A 19069-nucleotide genomic window follows, 5' to 3' on the forward strand; every position below is an offset into this window, starting at 1 on the left:
GTGCAGATGAGGCCCTTGTCCTCATCAACATGGGGACAAGGTGCTTTGGGGTGGGGGAGCATGTCATTTTTGCTTGCAGCATGTTCTATATGTGCTAAAGATGTACCACTTTACAGGCAGACTAGGGGGACCCCCCCCCCCCCCCGGGCACTATATTTAAAGGAATTTTTCATTTTTATTTTTGCATCATTAAAATCACTGTTCCTGAAATAAATGATAGTTTTTTTTAATATATTGATACGTGTCCCCCAGGACAGTACCCAGACCCCTATACCCCTTTTATTGTCAATTACTTGCAATTAAGCCTTCAAAATGGGCACTAGACATGTGCGGTTTGTTTCGTACTAATCTAAAATTCGTACATTCGTAAGCATCCGAAATATGAATTTCTATGCTTCCGAATTGTATATGAAATACAAAATTTTGTTGACGAACATCGGATCCAAATTCCATTACAACGGAAAACGTGACTGGTGTTTTGTTGACCAATCAAAGGTTTTCTTCTGCTGCTGAGTGAGGGTTGGGAAAATTACCTTTTTTAATATGGGAGTGGGAGACTGGTACTGGTAGTCGATTGGAGATTCAGAATTGGACAAAATAAGAATGTTCGTTAATATAGTTTTATTATTGTCATTATAGTTACGATTATTCATTATGATGAAGTTGAAAACCCAGGAAGTCAGCACAGGGATGTGGGAGCCCCTTATAATGAGCACAGCAGGGGTACAGCCCCCAGGAAACCCTCATAGTGGGAGCCCTCATAATGAGCATAGCACAGGGATGGTGGGAGCCCCTCATAATAAGCACAGCAGGGTTACAGCCCCAGGAGGAAATCAGCACAGCACAGCACTGGGATGGTGGGAGCCCTTCATAATGAGCACAGCAGGGGTAAAGCCCCATGAGGAAGTCAGCACAGCACAGGGATGGTGGGAGCCCCTCATAATGAGTCGATGACTGCCCTATTGAGAAAGGGTATTTTTTGCTTTTTAACCACTTCAATACCAGGCACTTAGAAACCTTCCCGCCCAAGCCAATTTTCAGCTTTCAGCGCTGTCGCAATTTGAATGACAATTGCGCGGTCACGCTACACTGTACCCAAACAATTTTTTAGCATTTTGTTCCCACAAATAGAGCTTTCTTTTGGTTGTATTTGATCACCTGTGCGATTTTTATTTTTTGCGCAAAATGAAAATTTTGAAAAAAAAAAAAGTTCTTATGGGTGGCACTGATGGGCACTCATAGGCGGCACTTATGGGCACTTGTAGGCGGTACTGATGGGTACTTAAGGGTGGCACTGACACTGATGGGTGGCATTGCTGGGCATTAGTTAATTTATCAGTTACTTATGGTGCCAGTCAGTGCCCATTTGTACTTTTGGGAATCAATGCAGTAATGCACCAATTCGAGACGGTACCATTACCGGAAATAGCTGCTGATTTGGCATGTCCAATCGCATGCCAAAACGCTGCATTGTGAATCAGGGCTTAACCACTGATGAATTGGTTTAAGGGATCTCTGAGACCTGGAAATTATTTTAGCGGTTCCTTTGTGGGGGAAAAAAAAAGTTTGAGAAAGGCTAGTCTAGGTGATGCACTCATACGTGCTGTGTACAAATGTGGGCTTACTATGACCAAGCATTGTACACTGGAATACTGAAAACTATACAGTAGGACACAAAACTATACAGGAGTAGGAATATCAATACGTGTTTGGAATGTGTCCTAACCTGTCTTACCCGTCTGTGTTGTCCACATCATACTGGATAAACCTGGCTTTGCTTCAGCATAGAGCAAATGCTCTGATCATAGAGGTCAATGACTCACTGGAACTAAAGGTAAATCAGGAAACAGCCTAGCAGTGACAAAATGAACATAACCGTCAAATCAGATAAATAATCAAACTTACTCATCTGCTTGGCTTGGCTAGGCTATGTTGCAACCGCTCCTATTCAAATGCAAACCGACGGCCTGTACAGTAAGTCAAATTTATGTGTAAACCTCTGTGCAAGTGAAAACAAGTCTGATGCACAGGAGTTGATTTACACAAGTGAAATACTGTGTACTTTGCAAGTGCAGTTAGAGTTGGTTCACACAGGGGCAACACGTCTTCCAGCGTGACTTTTGGAGGCAACTTGAACACAACTTGAGTATGAATAACAGAGCAACTTCAACACGACTTGAGGCGACTTACAACAACTTCGAATTTAAGTCGCCCCCAGGCCAGTCGACTTTGGCTGTGGCCAATCACAGAATAATCAGCTCTCGAGGTGGGAACTCCATGCCAAATTTTAAATAAAAAAACGGAATGGGTTCCCCCTCCAAGAGCATACCAGGCCCTTAGGTCTGGTATGGATTTTAAGGGGAACCCCCTACGCCGAAAAAAACGGCGTGGGGGTCCCCCCCAAAATCCATACCAGCATCCCCCGGGACTTGACATCATAAGGGGCAGGGGCACCGTGTGACATCACCCGGTGACCGCGCCCCATGCCTATATAAGTTGCTGCACACCGGTCACACGGCATTACAGCGGGAGAGAGCATTGTGTCAAGAAAGTGGAGAAAGTGCAGAGAAGGACAACCAAACTGATAAGAGGCGTGGAGGAACTCAGCTATGAGGAAAGATTAGAGGAACTGAATTCATTCACTCTTGATAAGAGGAGAATAAGCATAAGCATATGATCAACATGTACAAATATATAAGGGGTCCATATAGTGAACTTGGTGTCGAGTTATTCACTTTACAGTCAACAAAGAGGACAAGGGGGCACTCTTTACGTCTAGAGGAAAAGAGATTTAATCTCCAAATATGGAAAGGTTTCTTCACAGTAAGAGCTGTGAAAATGTGGAATAGCAGAGGTGGTTCTGGCCAGCTCAGTGGATTTCTTTAACCACTTGCTTACTGGGCACTTAAACCCCCCTCAGTCCCAGACCAATTTTCAGCTTTCAGCGCTGATGCACTTTGAATGACAATTGCGCGGTCATACAACACTGTACCCAAATGAAATTTTTATCATTTTTTTCCCACAAATAGAGCTTTCTTTTGGTGGTATTTAGTTACAGCTCGGAGTTTTATTTTTTGCTAAACAAACAAAAAAAGATGCAAAAAAAAAAAAAATCATGTTTTAATAGTTTGTTATAAAATTTTGCAAACGGGTCATTTTTCTCCTTCATTGAAGTGCGCTGATTAGGCGGCACTGATAGGCTGCATTGGTGGGCACTGATGGGCTGCATTGGTGGGCACTGATGGGCTGCATTGGTGGGCACTGATAGGCTGCACTGGTGGGCACTGATAGGCATAGTTAAGGCGGCACCAATAGGCACAGATAAGGCGGCACCGATGGGCACAGATAAGGCGGCACTGATGGGCAAAGATGGGCACAGATAAGATGGCACGGATGGGTGGCACGGATAAGTGGCACGGATGGGTGGCACGGATGGGCACTGATAGGTACCACAGATAGATGGGACTGATGGGCACTGATAGGTGGCACTGATAGGTGGCTCTGATAGGTGGCACTGCTGGGCACTGATGGGCGGCACTGCTGGGCACTGATGGGCGGCACTGCTGGGCACTGATGGGCGGCACTGGGGTGCAGCACCTTTGAGGCAGATTGGGTGGCACTGTGGGTGGCACTGTGGGTGGCACTGTGGGTGGCACTGTGGGCACTATGGGCACTGACGGGGGCACTGACGGGGGGCACTTACTTTTGCTTTTATTTTACTTCAGGATGGCACTGCGGGAGGCAGGTGGGCACAGGCAGGTGGCAGGTGGTCCCTTGTATTGATGGCCGTGATCGGGACTGATGTCCCGATCACGGCCGCCGGTGATCGGCTTTTTTTTTCTCTCCTCGCGCTGTCAGCGCGAGGAGGAATAATAGCCGATTACCGGCTCCGTTCTATCACATGATCAGCTGTTATTGGCTGACAGCTGATCACGTGATAAGGGGTCGGGATCGACCCCTTGCACGGATCGGTGATCAGGCGAGTCTCATAGACTCGCCGATCACAGAGCGCGCAGGCCGCTCGTAACCGGGACGACGTCAATAGACGTAGTCCCGGAAATGTAGGTCCGCGCTAATGCCGTCATTTGGCAATAGCGCGGATCCGAAGTGGTTAAGAAAGGCCTGGATTATTTCCTAAGTGTACATAATATAACTGGGTACTAACATTTATAGGTAAAGTTGATCCGGGGAAAATCCGATTGCCTCTCGGGGGATCAGGAAGGAATTTTTTCCCCTGCTTTAGCAAATTGGATCATGCTCTGCTGGGGTTTTTTGCCTTCCTCTGTATCAACTGTGGGTATAGAATTGGGTATATGGGATTGTATATTATATTTTTTTGTTTTTTTGTTTTTGTGGTTGAACTGGATGAACTTGTGTCTTTTTTCAACCTGACTAACTATGTAACATTGCAGGAAGAGAAGAGGGAAGAAGACGACGTAGAAGCCCAGGCCACCGCTAGCAAAAGAGCTTCAAGAAGATAGCGGAGGAGCAGGCAGAAGAACCGGAGAGCGGGAGAAGAAGCTGGACACCGAGCAAAAAGGCAGAAGAGAGTGGAGAGGTCGGAAGAGACCCCCGGAGCTGACTAATAAATTAAAAACCTGTAGTGTTTTTTTATTGACACTTTTTTTTCCCAGGTGAATGGGTAGGGGTACCCCATACTCATTCACATAGGGTGGGGAGCTTGGATCTGGGGGCCCCCTTATTAAAGGGAGTTTTCGGGAAGAGGCCCTTGTCCTCATCAACATGGGGGCAAGGTGCTTTGGGGTGGGGGGGGCCGCAGGGCGCCCTCCTTCCCCCAAGTCGGATCCTGGGTTGCCCCTGTGTGAACTGGCTCTAAGATATCCGCTGAGCAGGCAGAGGACAGGTCCGTCTGACCTGTCATAGCGCCGCTCTCCCCTATGGGAGATCGGGTGATGACGGAACACAGTGTCCGTCGTCACCTGATCCGATCCGATGACGGATGGAAAAATTGCTTTTTCCTCCTTCACACTTTTTTGGATCGGAGCGCTGTAACCGCTGACATCCGACGCTCCATAGACCTCTATGGAGCATCTGTTCAGGTCCGCCTGAAAAACTGACAGGCGGATCTGAACGGATCGTCAGTGTGAAAGGGGCCTTACACTCATTTTCCACAGAGCTTAGTAAATGTGGTAAAGTTCTGCCGACTTCCATCATCCAATCATGTGTAAGCAAAAATGCATTGCACTGCCCATTTTGGTAAATTGACCAACACGTATGGCAGTTCAGTGTGCGAAGCTAGACATTTTTTCACCCAGGGCAAATGTTCAGTTTGGCACCACCCCACCACTCAAGAGAGAAGGCCCACATAATCACTGCCTAGGTGAAATTTGAATGAGACCATTTTCAAGCCTCACTTTTGAGGGGTGCTGCAGAAAAAGAAGAAGTGAGCCAAGAAGTCGGTCTTTAAATGCTTCAGCCCCGGAAGATTCTACCCCCTTCCTGACCAAAGCACTTTTTGCGAGTCAGCACTGCGTCGCTTTAACTGACAATTTTGCGGTTGTGTGACATTGCACCCAAACAAAATTGATGTCCTTTTTTCCCCACAAATAGAGCTTTCTTTTGGTGGTATTTGAGCACCTGTGCGGTTTTTATTTTTTGCGCTATAAACAAAAAAAAAAAGAGCGTCTTATTTTTTTTTTTAAATTAACACAATATTTTTTACTATATAATAAATATTCCCCCCCCCCCCCCCCCAAAAAAATATATATTTTTTTTTTGGTGCTCCCTAAATGGTGCACCAATAACAATAAAATTTAATTCTAATATGTATTCTTCTACATATTTTTTGAAACAAAAAAATATATATCACAATAAGCGTATATTGACTGGTTTACGCAAAAGTTATAGCATCTACAAAATAGGGGATAGTTTTATGGCATTTTTATTATTCTTTTTTTTTTACTAGTAATGGTGGCCATCTTTGATTTTTATCAGGACTGCGACATTATGGCAGACACGTCGGACAATTTTGACACAATTTTGGGACCATTGGCATTTTTACAGCGATCAGTGCTATAAAAATGCATCGATTACTGTAAAAATGTCACTTGCAGGAAAGGGGTTAATGTGTTTCCTAGTGTGTGTTCTAACTGAAGGGGGAAGGGGACTGTGTAGGGGGAAGAGAGAGATCGCTGTTCAGATCTGTTACTTCTCCCCTCAGAGATCCTGGTTCTCCGTGCTCCCCGAGCAGTCGCAGGAGCCCAGCGGTGATCGCGACCGCCGGGCACTCACATCAGCTCCGTGGGCGAGCAGGGGGCACGCGCACTCCTAGTGGCCACAGGGCAAAGCGACATTACATAACGTTGTTTCGCCCAGCCGTGCCATTCTGCCACAGTACAACTGCAGCGGCTGGTCGGCAAGTGGTTAATAAGGCCTGCTTCTGTATGCTTTTCCTCATTCCTGGCAGCGGCCCTCCTAACCTGCTGCAGAGATGTGGCTTCATACTATAGGAACACTATAGGATTGTAAAAGACCTGGGACACCTTTGGGTGCCCTGAGAAGAGTAGTAATGTAGCATGCCACGGTGAACAGTGAGTGTGGCCAAATAGTGTTAATAGTGAGAGGAACTTAAAAGGGAAATAGTTACATAAAGCAAAAGCATTCTTGTACCCAAAAAATATTCTTAAGCCCCATACACATGATCGGACTTTGTACAAACTTTCCCGTGGACTTTTGTACAAAGGGCATTGGCCGTATGTTTGTATTGCATACACACAATCTGACTTTTTAGGCAACAAACACGAACATAGTGCAGTTTTAACGTACTGATGACACTTCAAAAGAGGACATTCAATTACTCCAGCACCACTTTTGGTCAACTTCTGTATTGTTGTCTGATCTTTTGCATTGGTTCTGAGCATGCGTGTTTGTAAAGTCCGATGGTTTTCTGTACACAGGATCGGACTTTGCTCCATCAGACTTATGTTGTCAAAAAGTTTGTCCGTTCGCACAGCCAACAAAAGTCCAGACAAACTTTTTCGGTTTTCATTGATGGAGCGTACACACGGTCGGATGTTGTTTAAAAACAGCTAATTTGCATGTTTGTTGTCAAAAAGTCTGATCGTGTGTACGGGCCTTCAGATTAAATTTGAGGTTACCCTACCTTAAAAGTGAACAGTGTCAGTCAGTACAGCAGCGGACAGTGTCAGTAGGGCACCATTTTTAGGAGCCCCATTGGGGGGCTTTGGTGATATATCAAAGGTCTAAACAGACCTCTGATATCTCACTTTTGAGACAGAGAATGGGACTGAGAACAGAGATTTCCCAGTCCCTTTCTCTGTAGTCTCAGCTGCACTGGACAGTGAATGAATGGGAAGAGCTCTGTGCTGAGCAGCTTCCTGTTCATTCACAAACTAAAGTATAGGAAACTCATTTTACTATGCTTCAATTATTAGTCCTGGTTCACACTATGAACTGCATATAAAATCACACAGGAACAGAATCGCATTCCTGTACAAATCACATGCGATTCAATGCGGTGTGGTTTGAGCCCATTCATTTTGAAAAACTTGCATGGATCATGGGTTTCCAGCACCATATGCTGGGGGGTAAAAGAAATGTACAGAGGGGTGCAGAAGTGTGCTCCAGGAAACAAATGTGTTGGAGATACAGATAAGTTTGCTGGGGGGGGGGGGGGGTTTACAGAGGTATGCTTGGGGGGTACCAATCATTCACTGTGTTCATTAAGCGTTGGTTCACACACCTCTGTAAACCCCCCCCCCTAGCAAACTTATCTGTATCTCCAACACATCTGTTTCCTGGAGCACACTTCTACACCCCTCTGCACATTTCTGTACCCCCCAGCAATGCTCAGTACCCCCAGCACAAGTCTGTCCCCCCAGGACCCTTGCACCCCATCTACTTTTTACCCGTCAGCACACTTTTACCCGTCGTACCAGCCTCCTAACAACCAGTGACATTGTAGTAGGCAGAGCCTGATGGGGAAGTGGAGACACTAGTTCCCCATCAGGTCTGCTCCCGCCTTGTAATGGATAGCAAGCAGTAAGCGGATCCTATAGCCAATAGCAGGCTGTCTATTGGCTAAGGATCCACCCACTGTCTGCTGTCAATCACAAAGGTAGAAAACCTGTTCAGGAACTAGTGTCTGTGAATCCCTATAACACTTTGGTCCCACAGGTGCAAAACTTCTCACTGCTACACTGCCTGAGAAGTGCAGGGAGGAAGAAACTGGTGGAGCATCTGTATGGACACTTCGGCCTTAGTCCACCTCCACATTCAGTGCATGACACAGATTCACGTATCTACAACAGGTACTTGAATTGGTCACCCGCACTTGTCATGTGGAGGCATGACGGATTTCTAAAGAACGTCTTAGACGCTTTACCTTCCCTTCCAACCACTCTCCCTTAAGCTGCTAAGGCAGGAGGCAGGAGTGTTGATGTCACAGCTACAAAGCAAACATGGTAACCCCCGTTACGTTCGGTAGGAAGCACCGCCTGCTGAATGTGACCCATTCAACTAAATAGGGCTATGCTGCAACTAGCACTTTCAATAGAAAAGGTCAGCAATGACCTCTTCCATTTTTCTTCTATTAGAGGTGGACTTTAAAAGATAACTTCACACTTATTCAATAATTTTATTATTTTCTGCACCCCTCCCTGACTCTGCTTGTTTAAAAGGTGTATCTAAACCTTTTTTCATTTTGGATAGCATAGAGAAGGGTTAGGCCAACCAAAGACGGACCAATTTTCTTTCCTGAATTGTATGTAAAATCTAACAGGCAGGTTGTACCCAAGTTGAGCAATTGATTAACTTGGGTACATTCAGCCTGCCCATACATGATCGAACCGCCTATGGCCAGCTATAGAATCCCTGTCAAGTTGTTATTGCTGTGTCCCTGCTGGACAGATTCCCTGACCCCCCTCATCGCTTTTTTTCTCTTGGTCACTGAACATAATAGAGAGGCAAACGTCCTCAGGCGCATGCAGTTATTTTATTTTTCACAGTAAAAAAAAGCTACATTTTCGATCCCAATGCTTACGTATTTCTGCCCTAAAAGGGCCTTAGTCATAGCTATGTCGTTGACTACGACTAAAGCCCACTTTGGGCTGAAACAAGGAGGTGTTGGGACCAAGAATACAACGTAGCTTTTTTTACAGTGAGAAGTAAAGTAACTTAATGAGCCCAAGGACATATGCCGCTCTATTATCTTCATTCAATGATGGATGACAAACAAGAGCCATTTGTGAGCACAGTGTCTGCACATAAAATTGAGGAGACTTGGGGTTGAGCAGCAATGAGGGTTTTGTTTGTACACAATTTGTGTCTTGGTCACTATAGATGAACTTGTGGGTCCTCCAATCTTATGCCCTTGTACACACGGTCGGACATTCTGACAACCAAATCCGTTGGATTTTGTTAGTCGGATTTTGTCCGACGGATCTTGTCCGAAACTGTTGCATACACACGGTCGGACAAAGTTGTCGGAAAATCCGATCTTTCAGAACGTGATGACGTAATTTCGTTACGATGGGACTACGTTCAAGCTAGTAGCCAATAGCTTTGATGTAGGAATTTGATCTGAGCATGCCTGGCACTTTGTCCGATCGGAATTCTCTACACATGATCGGAGTATGTCCGATCGGAGCATTTTGTCGGAAAATATTTCCGGCAAGTTGGAAAATTTGGTCCGACGGATATTCCGACGGAAACAGTCCGATGCATACCACACACAGTTGGAATATCTGACAAAACACTCCGATTGGACACATTCCGTCGGAATCTCCGACCGTGTGTACAAGGGCTAACTCTAGATGAACTCCTCTTTTACTCCAATGAACCATAGGATGGGTACAATCCGGCCGACAGCTCATTACTGGTTACCACTCTCACTGTGACAGAATATGAGAAAACCAGAATGTGGAGTTGCAACCAGAAATTTTTTTTTTTCCTGTGGGGACACCTGTTTGGGGTTCCAAGGACCCATTCACACTACAACATTACTGCAATGCACTGTGATGTCATTTAAAGTGAATGCACTGACTTGCATCGATGCAGTGTCACTTGATTTAAATGGCAACCCAGCACGCCCAGATGATGGGTTTACATTGCAGTGTGCTACCAGAAATGGTGCATTGGTGGCCCTTTCATTTTGAACGGGCTGTCTCAGTGCAACACACATTGACACATGGGTTGTTCAGTCAACAGGACAGGAAGCGAAGGGAAAGCTCCCTAAATGGTGCACCAATAACAATAAAATTACTTTATACTTAAGATAAACATAAAAGAAAAAAAAAACTTTTTCAGAACTGTTTACAGAGCCATTGCAGTGTCTTTACGCTTATGCAGCGTACACGCGACCGGACTTTCCGACAGAAAAGGTCTGACAGACTTTCGATGGACTTCCAAACGAACGGACTTGCCCGCACACAAATGGGCAAAAGTCCATTCGTTTTGAACGTGATGATGTACGACGGGACTAGAAAAGGAAGTTCAATAGCCAGTAGCCAATAGCTGCCCTTATGTCGTATTTGGTCTGTCGGACCAGCATACAGATGAACGGTTTTCCCTATTTCTAGGTCCGAATTTTTTAAAGAAAAACAATCGGACTATCCGACGGAATGTTTCTGTCGGACCTATTCTGCCGGAAAGTCTGGTCATGTGTACGTGGTATTAGCATCATTTCTATTTACATTTGACACAACCTAGAGCAATGTTTCTCAACAAATTTTCAGTCAAGGCAAAACTTGAGACACCCCATTCAAAAATGTAGAATAAACTAAACACATTTTTTTGCACTAGTCATATGTAAAGACACCCAACATTAGAGGTGATTTATTTTTACAACGCAAATACACCTTTTCACACTGGTACTGACTAGTATTCCAGCTTTTCTCTTCTCCCTTAGGCTGGGTTCACACTGCTGCGGCTGGGAGACCCGGATGTGATTCGCACCGCACTGCAGTGCAAAGCACATCCAATCTCTGTGCGATGCGAGTTCAGCCATACAGATAGTATAGCTGAATTCGCATCGCACCCGCTCCAAACTCGCACAGGACCCTTTTTTGGGTCCGCAGCAGAATCGGATCGCATGGGTGTTCACACCATGCGATCCGATTCCTGTCCGAGTTTGAAGATCTAAAACAACAAATAGTGTAGCGCTGAATTAAATAACCAATTTGTATATAAAACAAAAACAGAATATAAGTATACAAAAATGTGAAAGCTGTGAATGCTGAAAACCATTAGTAATAAAATAAGTGAGTCCCAGTGAAAAAAAGTCCACATATATTGGATAGTGCACAAATGTTGTGGTAGGTATTCCTCACAGGGAAATCAGGGAATCCACAGATCAGATGAAACCAAGTGTATCAACTTGTCTGAAGTGATATAAAAGGTAGGTAGAATACTCTTACCAGAGAAGGTGGACTCATCAGTCTTACGACAGTTGAGTCAAAAACGCTTGGGATCCAAACATGGAACCAGATGATGGGTTGTAGATAGTCAAACCAGATGCTAGGGAGACTTCGAAAGATATGAGCCCATGGTGGACGTCTCTCGAAGCATCTCTCGGAATATCAGGATCAGGTGTATCGCATTTAGGGTTCCAACCCCAAATGTGGAAGAGGGTCTGTGCGGTGGGCGTGCAGAAAAGGAGCCTGGTGTCCCTTTTGGCTCAGGGTATCTCTCTGAAGACTCCAGGTCTAGCAATCCAGAGGGTCCTTGGTGCAGCTGGAGGCAGTATCTCCCCTTTGCAGCAGAGGTGCTCAGCTTTCTGGGGAGGTTTGGCACCATCAGATGGCAGAGAATACTGACATTCCCCTACACCCTAGCATATGTGAACTGTTTTCTATGCCTATTATCTAACCTCTGCTCGCTGTATACACAAATATACTGTTGGGAGGTTGGGACCCACTACGGCTTAAATCAAATAACAGTTTAATCTCTTGGGAACCCTAATGGTTATATCTCTGCTCCCCAGACCAACACATCCATCGATACTATTAGCCCTGGTTCACAGCTACTTTTAAAGATTTCAAAGCCGCAGATTTGGGCCTTTGGTTTTTTTGCAGCTTGTGACTTCATTTAACCGAAGACAATGCAAGTTGCAATGAAATCGCTAAAAAGGAATGGAGGAAACTTTTTCAAAGTCAACAATTTGAACAGTACCATTGCCAGCAATGGGGTGCAAATTGTCATGCAATTTTGAACTGTCAAATAGCATGACAAATCACACTGGTGTGAACCAGGGCTTAATTCAGTTAGAAAGAAAATATACAGTTCTTTTTTGACGAGCTAGTTTTTGAATATTTAAATGGTTAATCAACCTAGAAATATTTTTTTGAGCAAATGCTGAAGAGATATGGAAAAACTAAAACATTTTAACATTTTTGGACAGAATAATGAGGGTTAGAACCCAAGTCAGGGTTATATTGCTATACTGATCTCCTCAAACCACATTTTTACTGCAATTTTGCATTTTTATACTGTATATAGCTGGTTGCTAAGGAGAGGGCCGGGAAGCTGGCTGCCGTGTCCTTAATAACAGATATGAGTCAGCTGAATGTAAAAAAAAAAAAAAGAAAAAAAAAGGAAAAAAAAAGAATTTCCGGCAAAAAATTTTTTTTTAAATAAGCCAGTGTGGGGTCCCTCCCCCCCAAAATCCATACCACACCCTTGTCCAAACATGCAGCCCGGCAGGTCTGGAAAGGGAGGGGATGAGCCCCCTCCTGAACCATACCAGCCCGCAGGCCTTCAACATGGGGGGGTGGGTGCTTTGAAGCGGGGGGGGCTCTGCACCCCCCCACTCCAAAGCACCTTGGGGACAAGGGCCCCTTCCTGACAACCCTGGCCATTGGTTGTCGGAGTCTGCGGCAGGGCGGGCTTATCGGAATCTGGGAGCCTCTTTTAACAAGATCCTGGCCTCCACCCCATAGGAAAGCCTGATCATTAACAACTTTACAACATAATAAAACTATGCCTAGCATACATAATTGGGGCTCATTCACACTAATGAATGAGCCCCCACACACTAAAAGGCGCTTGCTGTGTTATACGCTGCCTAGGGGCAGTGTGGTGCATTGTACAATATACCCCACCGTTTACCTTATTTGAAGTGTCACAAAAGGACACTTCATTTTAGTCTATGTACCGAAGCAAGTTGCATTGCAGTACCATGCGTCATGCTGCATAAGAATACAAACATGCTGCATTTCTATGCAGTACACCGAACTGTTAGGCCGCGTACACACGCGGGGACTGTTCGCCCAACTTTGTCCGCTGAACAGTGTTTCGGCGGACAGTCCGCTCGTGTGTGGGCTTTCAGCGGACAGTTTCAGCGAACAGTCCGCTGAACAAGGTTTTTCGGAATTTCCGAAAAACTGTCCGCTGAAACTCTGTTTCAGCGAACAGTCCCCTCGTGTGTAGGCTTGTTCGTCAAACTAAGTTCCGCGCATGCTCAGAAAGGATTTACACGCCGAAAGTTATAATGCAGTGTATAGGACGTCGTATTTTTCGTCCCGTCGTACGTGCCGTTCACGTCATCGCGCACGGTTTCAGCAAACTGTTCGTTCGTCGTGTGTGGCCATGTCCGTCCATGCTAATTTTGAGCGGACTGTTTGCTGAAACTGTTTGACGGACAAAGTTGGGCGAACAGTCCCTGCGTGTGTACGCAGCCTTAGAGTCCATTCACACAGGGGCAACACAACTTCCAGCGAGACTTTGGGAGGCAACTTGGACACGACTTGAGTATGAATCACAGCACGACTTGACGCAACTTACAAGGCAACTTGAAGTTGCCTCCAGGACAGGGAACTTTGCCAGTGGCCAATCACATAATAATCAGCTCTGTGGGATGGAGAGGTTTGCCTAGAAAACTATTTTTACTTCCTGGAAAGTTGGTTCAACTTCCATTGAAATCAATGGGTACAAGTTGCCTAGAAGTCGGATTGAAGTAGTATAGGAATCTTTTCTGAAGTCGGAGCGACTTCAGTAGCGTGCATTAAGACGGCTCTCATTCACTTACATTGATTTTATCATGTTGCGTGAATTGAGGCAACTTGGGACGACTTCAAGTTGCCCCTGTGTGAATGGACTCTTATGGTTTGAACAGGGCACCTTCCTCCTCTTCGGCTAGCGCTGTTGCTTTCTGGGCCATTCACAAAGCGATGCGTGACTCGGGCATGCGCAGCAGGAAACGGGCAGTGAAGCTGCAAGGTCCCTTAGTGAGGATGGCAGTGCCGAGATAAGATACGAGGGATGTATCGGCCTCGGGGGGGGCTGACATCACGGGCGCCCTGGACAGGTATGTTTCCTCATTAAAAGTCAGCAGCTACAGTGTTTGTAGCTGCTGACTTTAAAAAAAAAAGGTTTTATTAAGGCTGGAACACCCCTTTAACTGCTTGCCGACCGTCAATTGGCGGCCAGGCGGCGCAGCCCTCGTTGCGGGAGGGCGTCATATGAGGCCCTTGCCTTTTCGGCCCACCAGTCGGCGCGCATGGGGACTCGAAGTGCGTGCACCCATGATTGCCTGGTAACACAGCAGGACCGTGGATCTGTGTATGTAAACACACAGATCCACGGTCCTGTCAGAGGAGAGGAGACCAATGGTGTGTTCTCAGTACAGAGAAACACCAATCGATCTCCTCCCCTTGTGAATCCCCTCCCCCTACAGTTAGAATCACTCCCAAGGAACATATTAACCCCTTGATCACCACCTAGTGTTAACCCGTTCCCTGCCAGTCACATATAAACAGTAATCAATGCATTTTTATAGCACGGATCGCTGTATAAATGTGAATGGTCCCAAAAATGTGTCAAAAGTGTCTGTTATGTCCGCCACAATGTTGCAGTTACTAGTAAAAAAAAAAACAGATTAATAAAAATGCTATAAATCTATCCTCTATTTTGTAGGTGCTATAACTTTTGCGCAAACCAATCAATATACGCTTATTGCAATTTTTTTAACCAAAAATATGTAGAAGAATACGTATCGGCCTAAACTGAGGAAAAAATTTTTTAAAAAAAAGAAAAAATTGCATATTTATTATAGCAAAAAGTAAAAAACATTCTTTTTTTTTTTTCAACCTTGTCACTCTTCGTTTGTTTATGGCACAAAAATTTAAAACCGCAGAGGTGATCAAATACCACCAAAAGAAAGCTCTATTTGTGGGGACAAAACGATAACAATTTCATCTGGGTACAGTATTGTATGACTGCGCAATTGTCATTCAAATTGCGACAGTGCTGAAAGCTGAAAAATGGCTTGGGCAGGAAGGGGGTGAAAATGCCCTGTATTGAGATGGTTAATTGAGCAAGCTGAAATTAGAAGCTGATTGGCCACTATGCACAGCTGCACCAGATTCTGCACTTGCCAGTGTTAGTAAAGCACCCCCCAAGTGTACGATTAGCAGCAGCTGTCAGATTTGTACAGTCAATGACCAGCGCTGTAATGAGCGGTTACATGCAATAGACTGAATAAAGCCTCCGAATGACCCTGGACACACACTCTGTTAATGTTTCTGTGGAGTTTTGCCCACAGCTAACTAGCTAGTCTGTCCGCAGCCATAGCCGCCTGTGTGAATGTATCCTAAAACTGGATATACAAGTAATGAAAGTTGACTGGTTCAGCAAGTACCAACTGACATTCAGTACACATGTAACAATCAAATTCTATCGAACGGACAATCGAACATGCTTAAAATTAAGCACACGATCAGCACTTACAGCCAATGGCTTTTACAGTGATCTGTGTACTCTAAATTGTTGGGTAGTCCCTCCGGTCAGAAAAGAATAGCGCAGGGGGAGAGATGTCTGCATACACATTGTTTGTGCTGATAACAGGATTTAGAGACCTGTCAGTTTTTTCTCGTTCAACTTGCTAGTTGGAAAAAAAAAAAAAAAAATCTGTGTGTATACCTAGCTTTATAGGGCATATAAAATAAAAAGTGCAACAGCTGAAGTTGGAAACATTTTCATAATTGCTGATGAACTTGTAATTAGTGCTAGCAAGGATGAGCTCAGGCATGTTTGCAAACCGCACAAGCAGAGCCCGCCAGGAAGTCAGCATTGATCACCAGCAGTGAGACATTGTCCCGATGCGCACCTGCAGAGATCGGGAAATGTCTCTCTACTTGCGATTAGCTCTGTGCAGTGCCGACTTCCTGGCGGTTTTTGCACATGCAGCTTGCGAACATGCCTGAGCTCATCCTTAGGCTGGATTCACACCTATGCAGTTTTAGTGCTTTTTGCATTTTGCAGATTTGCACTACTCCATAGGAAACCATTTAACAAGGTTTCCTATGGAACATGTTCTGTAGTGCAAATCTGCAAAATGCAAAAAGCACAAAAAATGTATAGGTGTGAATCCAGCCTTAATAGCAGAACTACAGAATTCGTAATATCATGCCGCGTAAACACACCGCCGGACTTTTTCGACAGCAAAGGTCCGACGGAACGAATTTGTCGGGCAATTCGATCGTGTGTAGGCTCAATAGGACCTTTGCTTTCCAAAAATCTTACGGACTTTAGAAATAGAACATGTTTAAAATTTTTCCACCGGACCCAGTTCCTATCGAGAAATCCGTTCGTGTGTATGCTAGTCCGACAGACAAAAAACGACGCTAGGGCAGCTATTGGCTACTGGCTATGAACTTCCTTATTTTAGTCCGGTCGTACGTCATCACGTTCAAATCCGTCGGACTTTGGTGTGATTGTGTGTGGCCAAGTCCATTCATTTGGAAAGTCAGTTGGACCTAGTCCGTTAAAAAGTCCGGTCGTGTGTACGTGGCATTAGTAACAGAATTGTAACAAATATAGGTGATTTTTGACACTTCCATAAAGTCACAAAGTCAACTTAGGGTAGAGCTACAGGCAATTTTTTTTCCCATTTTGGTTAGGGGGGGGGGTCTGCCATCTGTGTCCCAATGTAGAGATTTCCCTTCACTTCCTACCCATAGCCAAACAGGTGTGAGGGGCGTTTCCTTCAAATAAAGGGAATTCCTTGGGCACCCCCTGGTCAGAACTAGGTGTCCTCGTTGGCAGATTTCCCCTCTAATACTTTTCTTGGGACAACCCAAAATTTGGGATTTTCTTTTACTTTCAATGATAATGGTAAACAAGACAATTAGAGAAGGGGGGATCTCCGTAATGGGGGTACAGACAGCAATAATAACTGACAGGTGTTCTAATCCCTCTCCACTCTATCCAAAACTAGAGAAAAAGTTTAGACTTTAGTTATAAGTTAATTTATAAGGTTTTTTTTTTTACCTACTCTAGGGGGGTCTACTATATAACCGCCACCCATACAACACTAGTAAAGTTTGTTGAGCAAGGCATTTGTTGACAGGCTTCATCATGTAACGTGTGGTACCTGTCTACAGAGTTGCTACAACCAAAACCCACACAGAATATTATTTTTCCATCTCATTGTGTGGTGTTCCAGTTGCTGGAATAACTGAGTGCTTTAGAGTTGAGCTGAACCAACTCCTGAGATGTTATTGTATAGTGCGGAACCATCATTCCTTTTTTTTGCTACAGTTGATTGATTCGGTGGAGACAAGCTGAGCCGGTGTTTTGGCATATTCAGTCCGGCCATCATATAGCATCTGCGCAGTACGGGGCAGAAGAAGCTTCGTAAAATTTCCGAAGCTGAATGGCGCCTGCACCGTGAGTGGAGGTGGTAGCCCCACCATCCAAGCGGACATAGGGTTGTGAAAATTAGACGGCCGCTCTCCACGCTTCGGGCTTGGCCTCGCTGCGCTTGGCTCTTTTTTATTCCTACTCTATGTTCACTTGGATGGTGGGGCTAGAACCTGGACTCAGTGCGCAGGCTCCGTTCATCCTCAGCTATTTTCGGAATCTGTGTTGCTGTGTACTGCGCATGCGCAGTACACAGCGGATGCTATCTGATGGGGGACCTAATATGATAAGACACCGGCACCAAAGATGTGATTGTGGAACCTGATCTTACCTGGAGTAGCATGTGAAATATTTGACAAAATGTTTAGAAGCTGATCATTTCCCCCCATTGGTAACCCTCTTTACCTTGCTCCATGGACAGCTGCCGTATCTTCTCCGTCCAGGCCCTGGCAACTTTCATGTTCTGCTCCGCGTCCCTTGACGCTTCTGTCCGAAACGTCCTAGAAATTCGTTGCCTGTGGTTTGTAGATCCTAACATCCCCCTGAGAGGATAAAACACAACTGTGAAATAGCCGCCGATGTCTTTGGGGTCTTTACCCTTGAAGGAGTGACAGGTGACACAGTCGGTTAGATTGAATGATGGGTGGGGGGGTGACGAGGTGGCACTCAGGCTCTCTATTTTCAGTTCTTTCTGGGTCAGGAGCAGTGAGAGGAGAATCCCATCTCCTGGAATTTGGGTGAAGGTGTCACAAAGGAGAAGGTCAACTGGGCCAGCGGATGACCCATGCGCATCACCCATGTCTGGTCCTTGGCAAGCCTCAGGTCAGAAGTGCAGGAGACAAATAAAAAGTGTAGAACCAAATACAAGAAAGAAAAAGGGAGGGCGTGAGCTCCTGACACAGCAAGAAGGAGAAGTATTATAGAGGAGACAGATACTACATGAAGCAGATTGAGAGAGAAATAGAGCACAGGCTGCTTCTCCGCTTGTCAGTTCACATTTGACTCTGGTCTGCCTATGTGACTCTGTGTGAGTTTGTAGCACCCAGCACCCTCTGCTTCCTACTGCCCTCTACTGGTCAAACATCAGACTGCACCCAAATAAAATCTACCTGTGCATGTGATCAGAAGCACTCTCTAAGGCTAGATTCACACCTATGCAGTTTTAGTGCTTTTTGCATTTTGCAGATTTGCACTACAGTCCATTTAACATGGTTTCCTTTGGAACACGATCTGTAGTGCAAATTTGCAAAATGCAAAAAGCACAAAAAATGCATAGGTGTGAATCCAACCTTAGTCTGGATTCACACCTATTCCTATTTTTGTGCTTTTTGCGCTCCAGATTGTGTTCCATAGGAAACAATGTTAAATGGACTCTAGTGCAAATCTGCAAAATGCAAAAAGCACTAAAACTGCATAGGTGTGAATCCAGCCTAAAGCTGGATACACACTA

General features: G+C 45.1%; 1 protein-coding gene across 2 annotated transcripts in view; it reads right to left on the reverse strand.

Moving 5' to 3' along the window:
* Positions 1–18618, reverse strand: part of SPHK1 (sphingosine kinase 1) — a 72260-nt gene extending 53642 nt beyond the window's left edge. For both annotated transcript variants that reach the window (XM_077459308.1, XM_077459307.1), the window contains exon 1: positions 18025–18618. In XM_077459308.1, the coding sequence (XP_077315434.1) occupies positions 18025–18418 (394 nt within the window). In that variant the 5' untranslated portion in view covers positions 18419–18618. The remainder of the gene's footprint in view (positions 1–18024) is intronic.
* Positions 18619–19069: the final 451 nt, after the last annotated feature.

The sequence above is a fragment of the Lithobates pipiens genome, unplaced genomic scaffold, assembly GCF_037356315.1.
Source record: "Lithobates pipiens isolate NorthernLeopardFrog02 unplaced genomic scaffold, aLitPip1_a1.2 Scaffold_28, whole genome shotgun sequence".
NCBI classification, from domain to species: domain Eukaryota; kingdom Metazoa; phylum Chordata; class Amphibia; order Anura; family Ranidae; genus Lithobates; species Lithobates pipiens.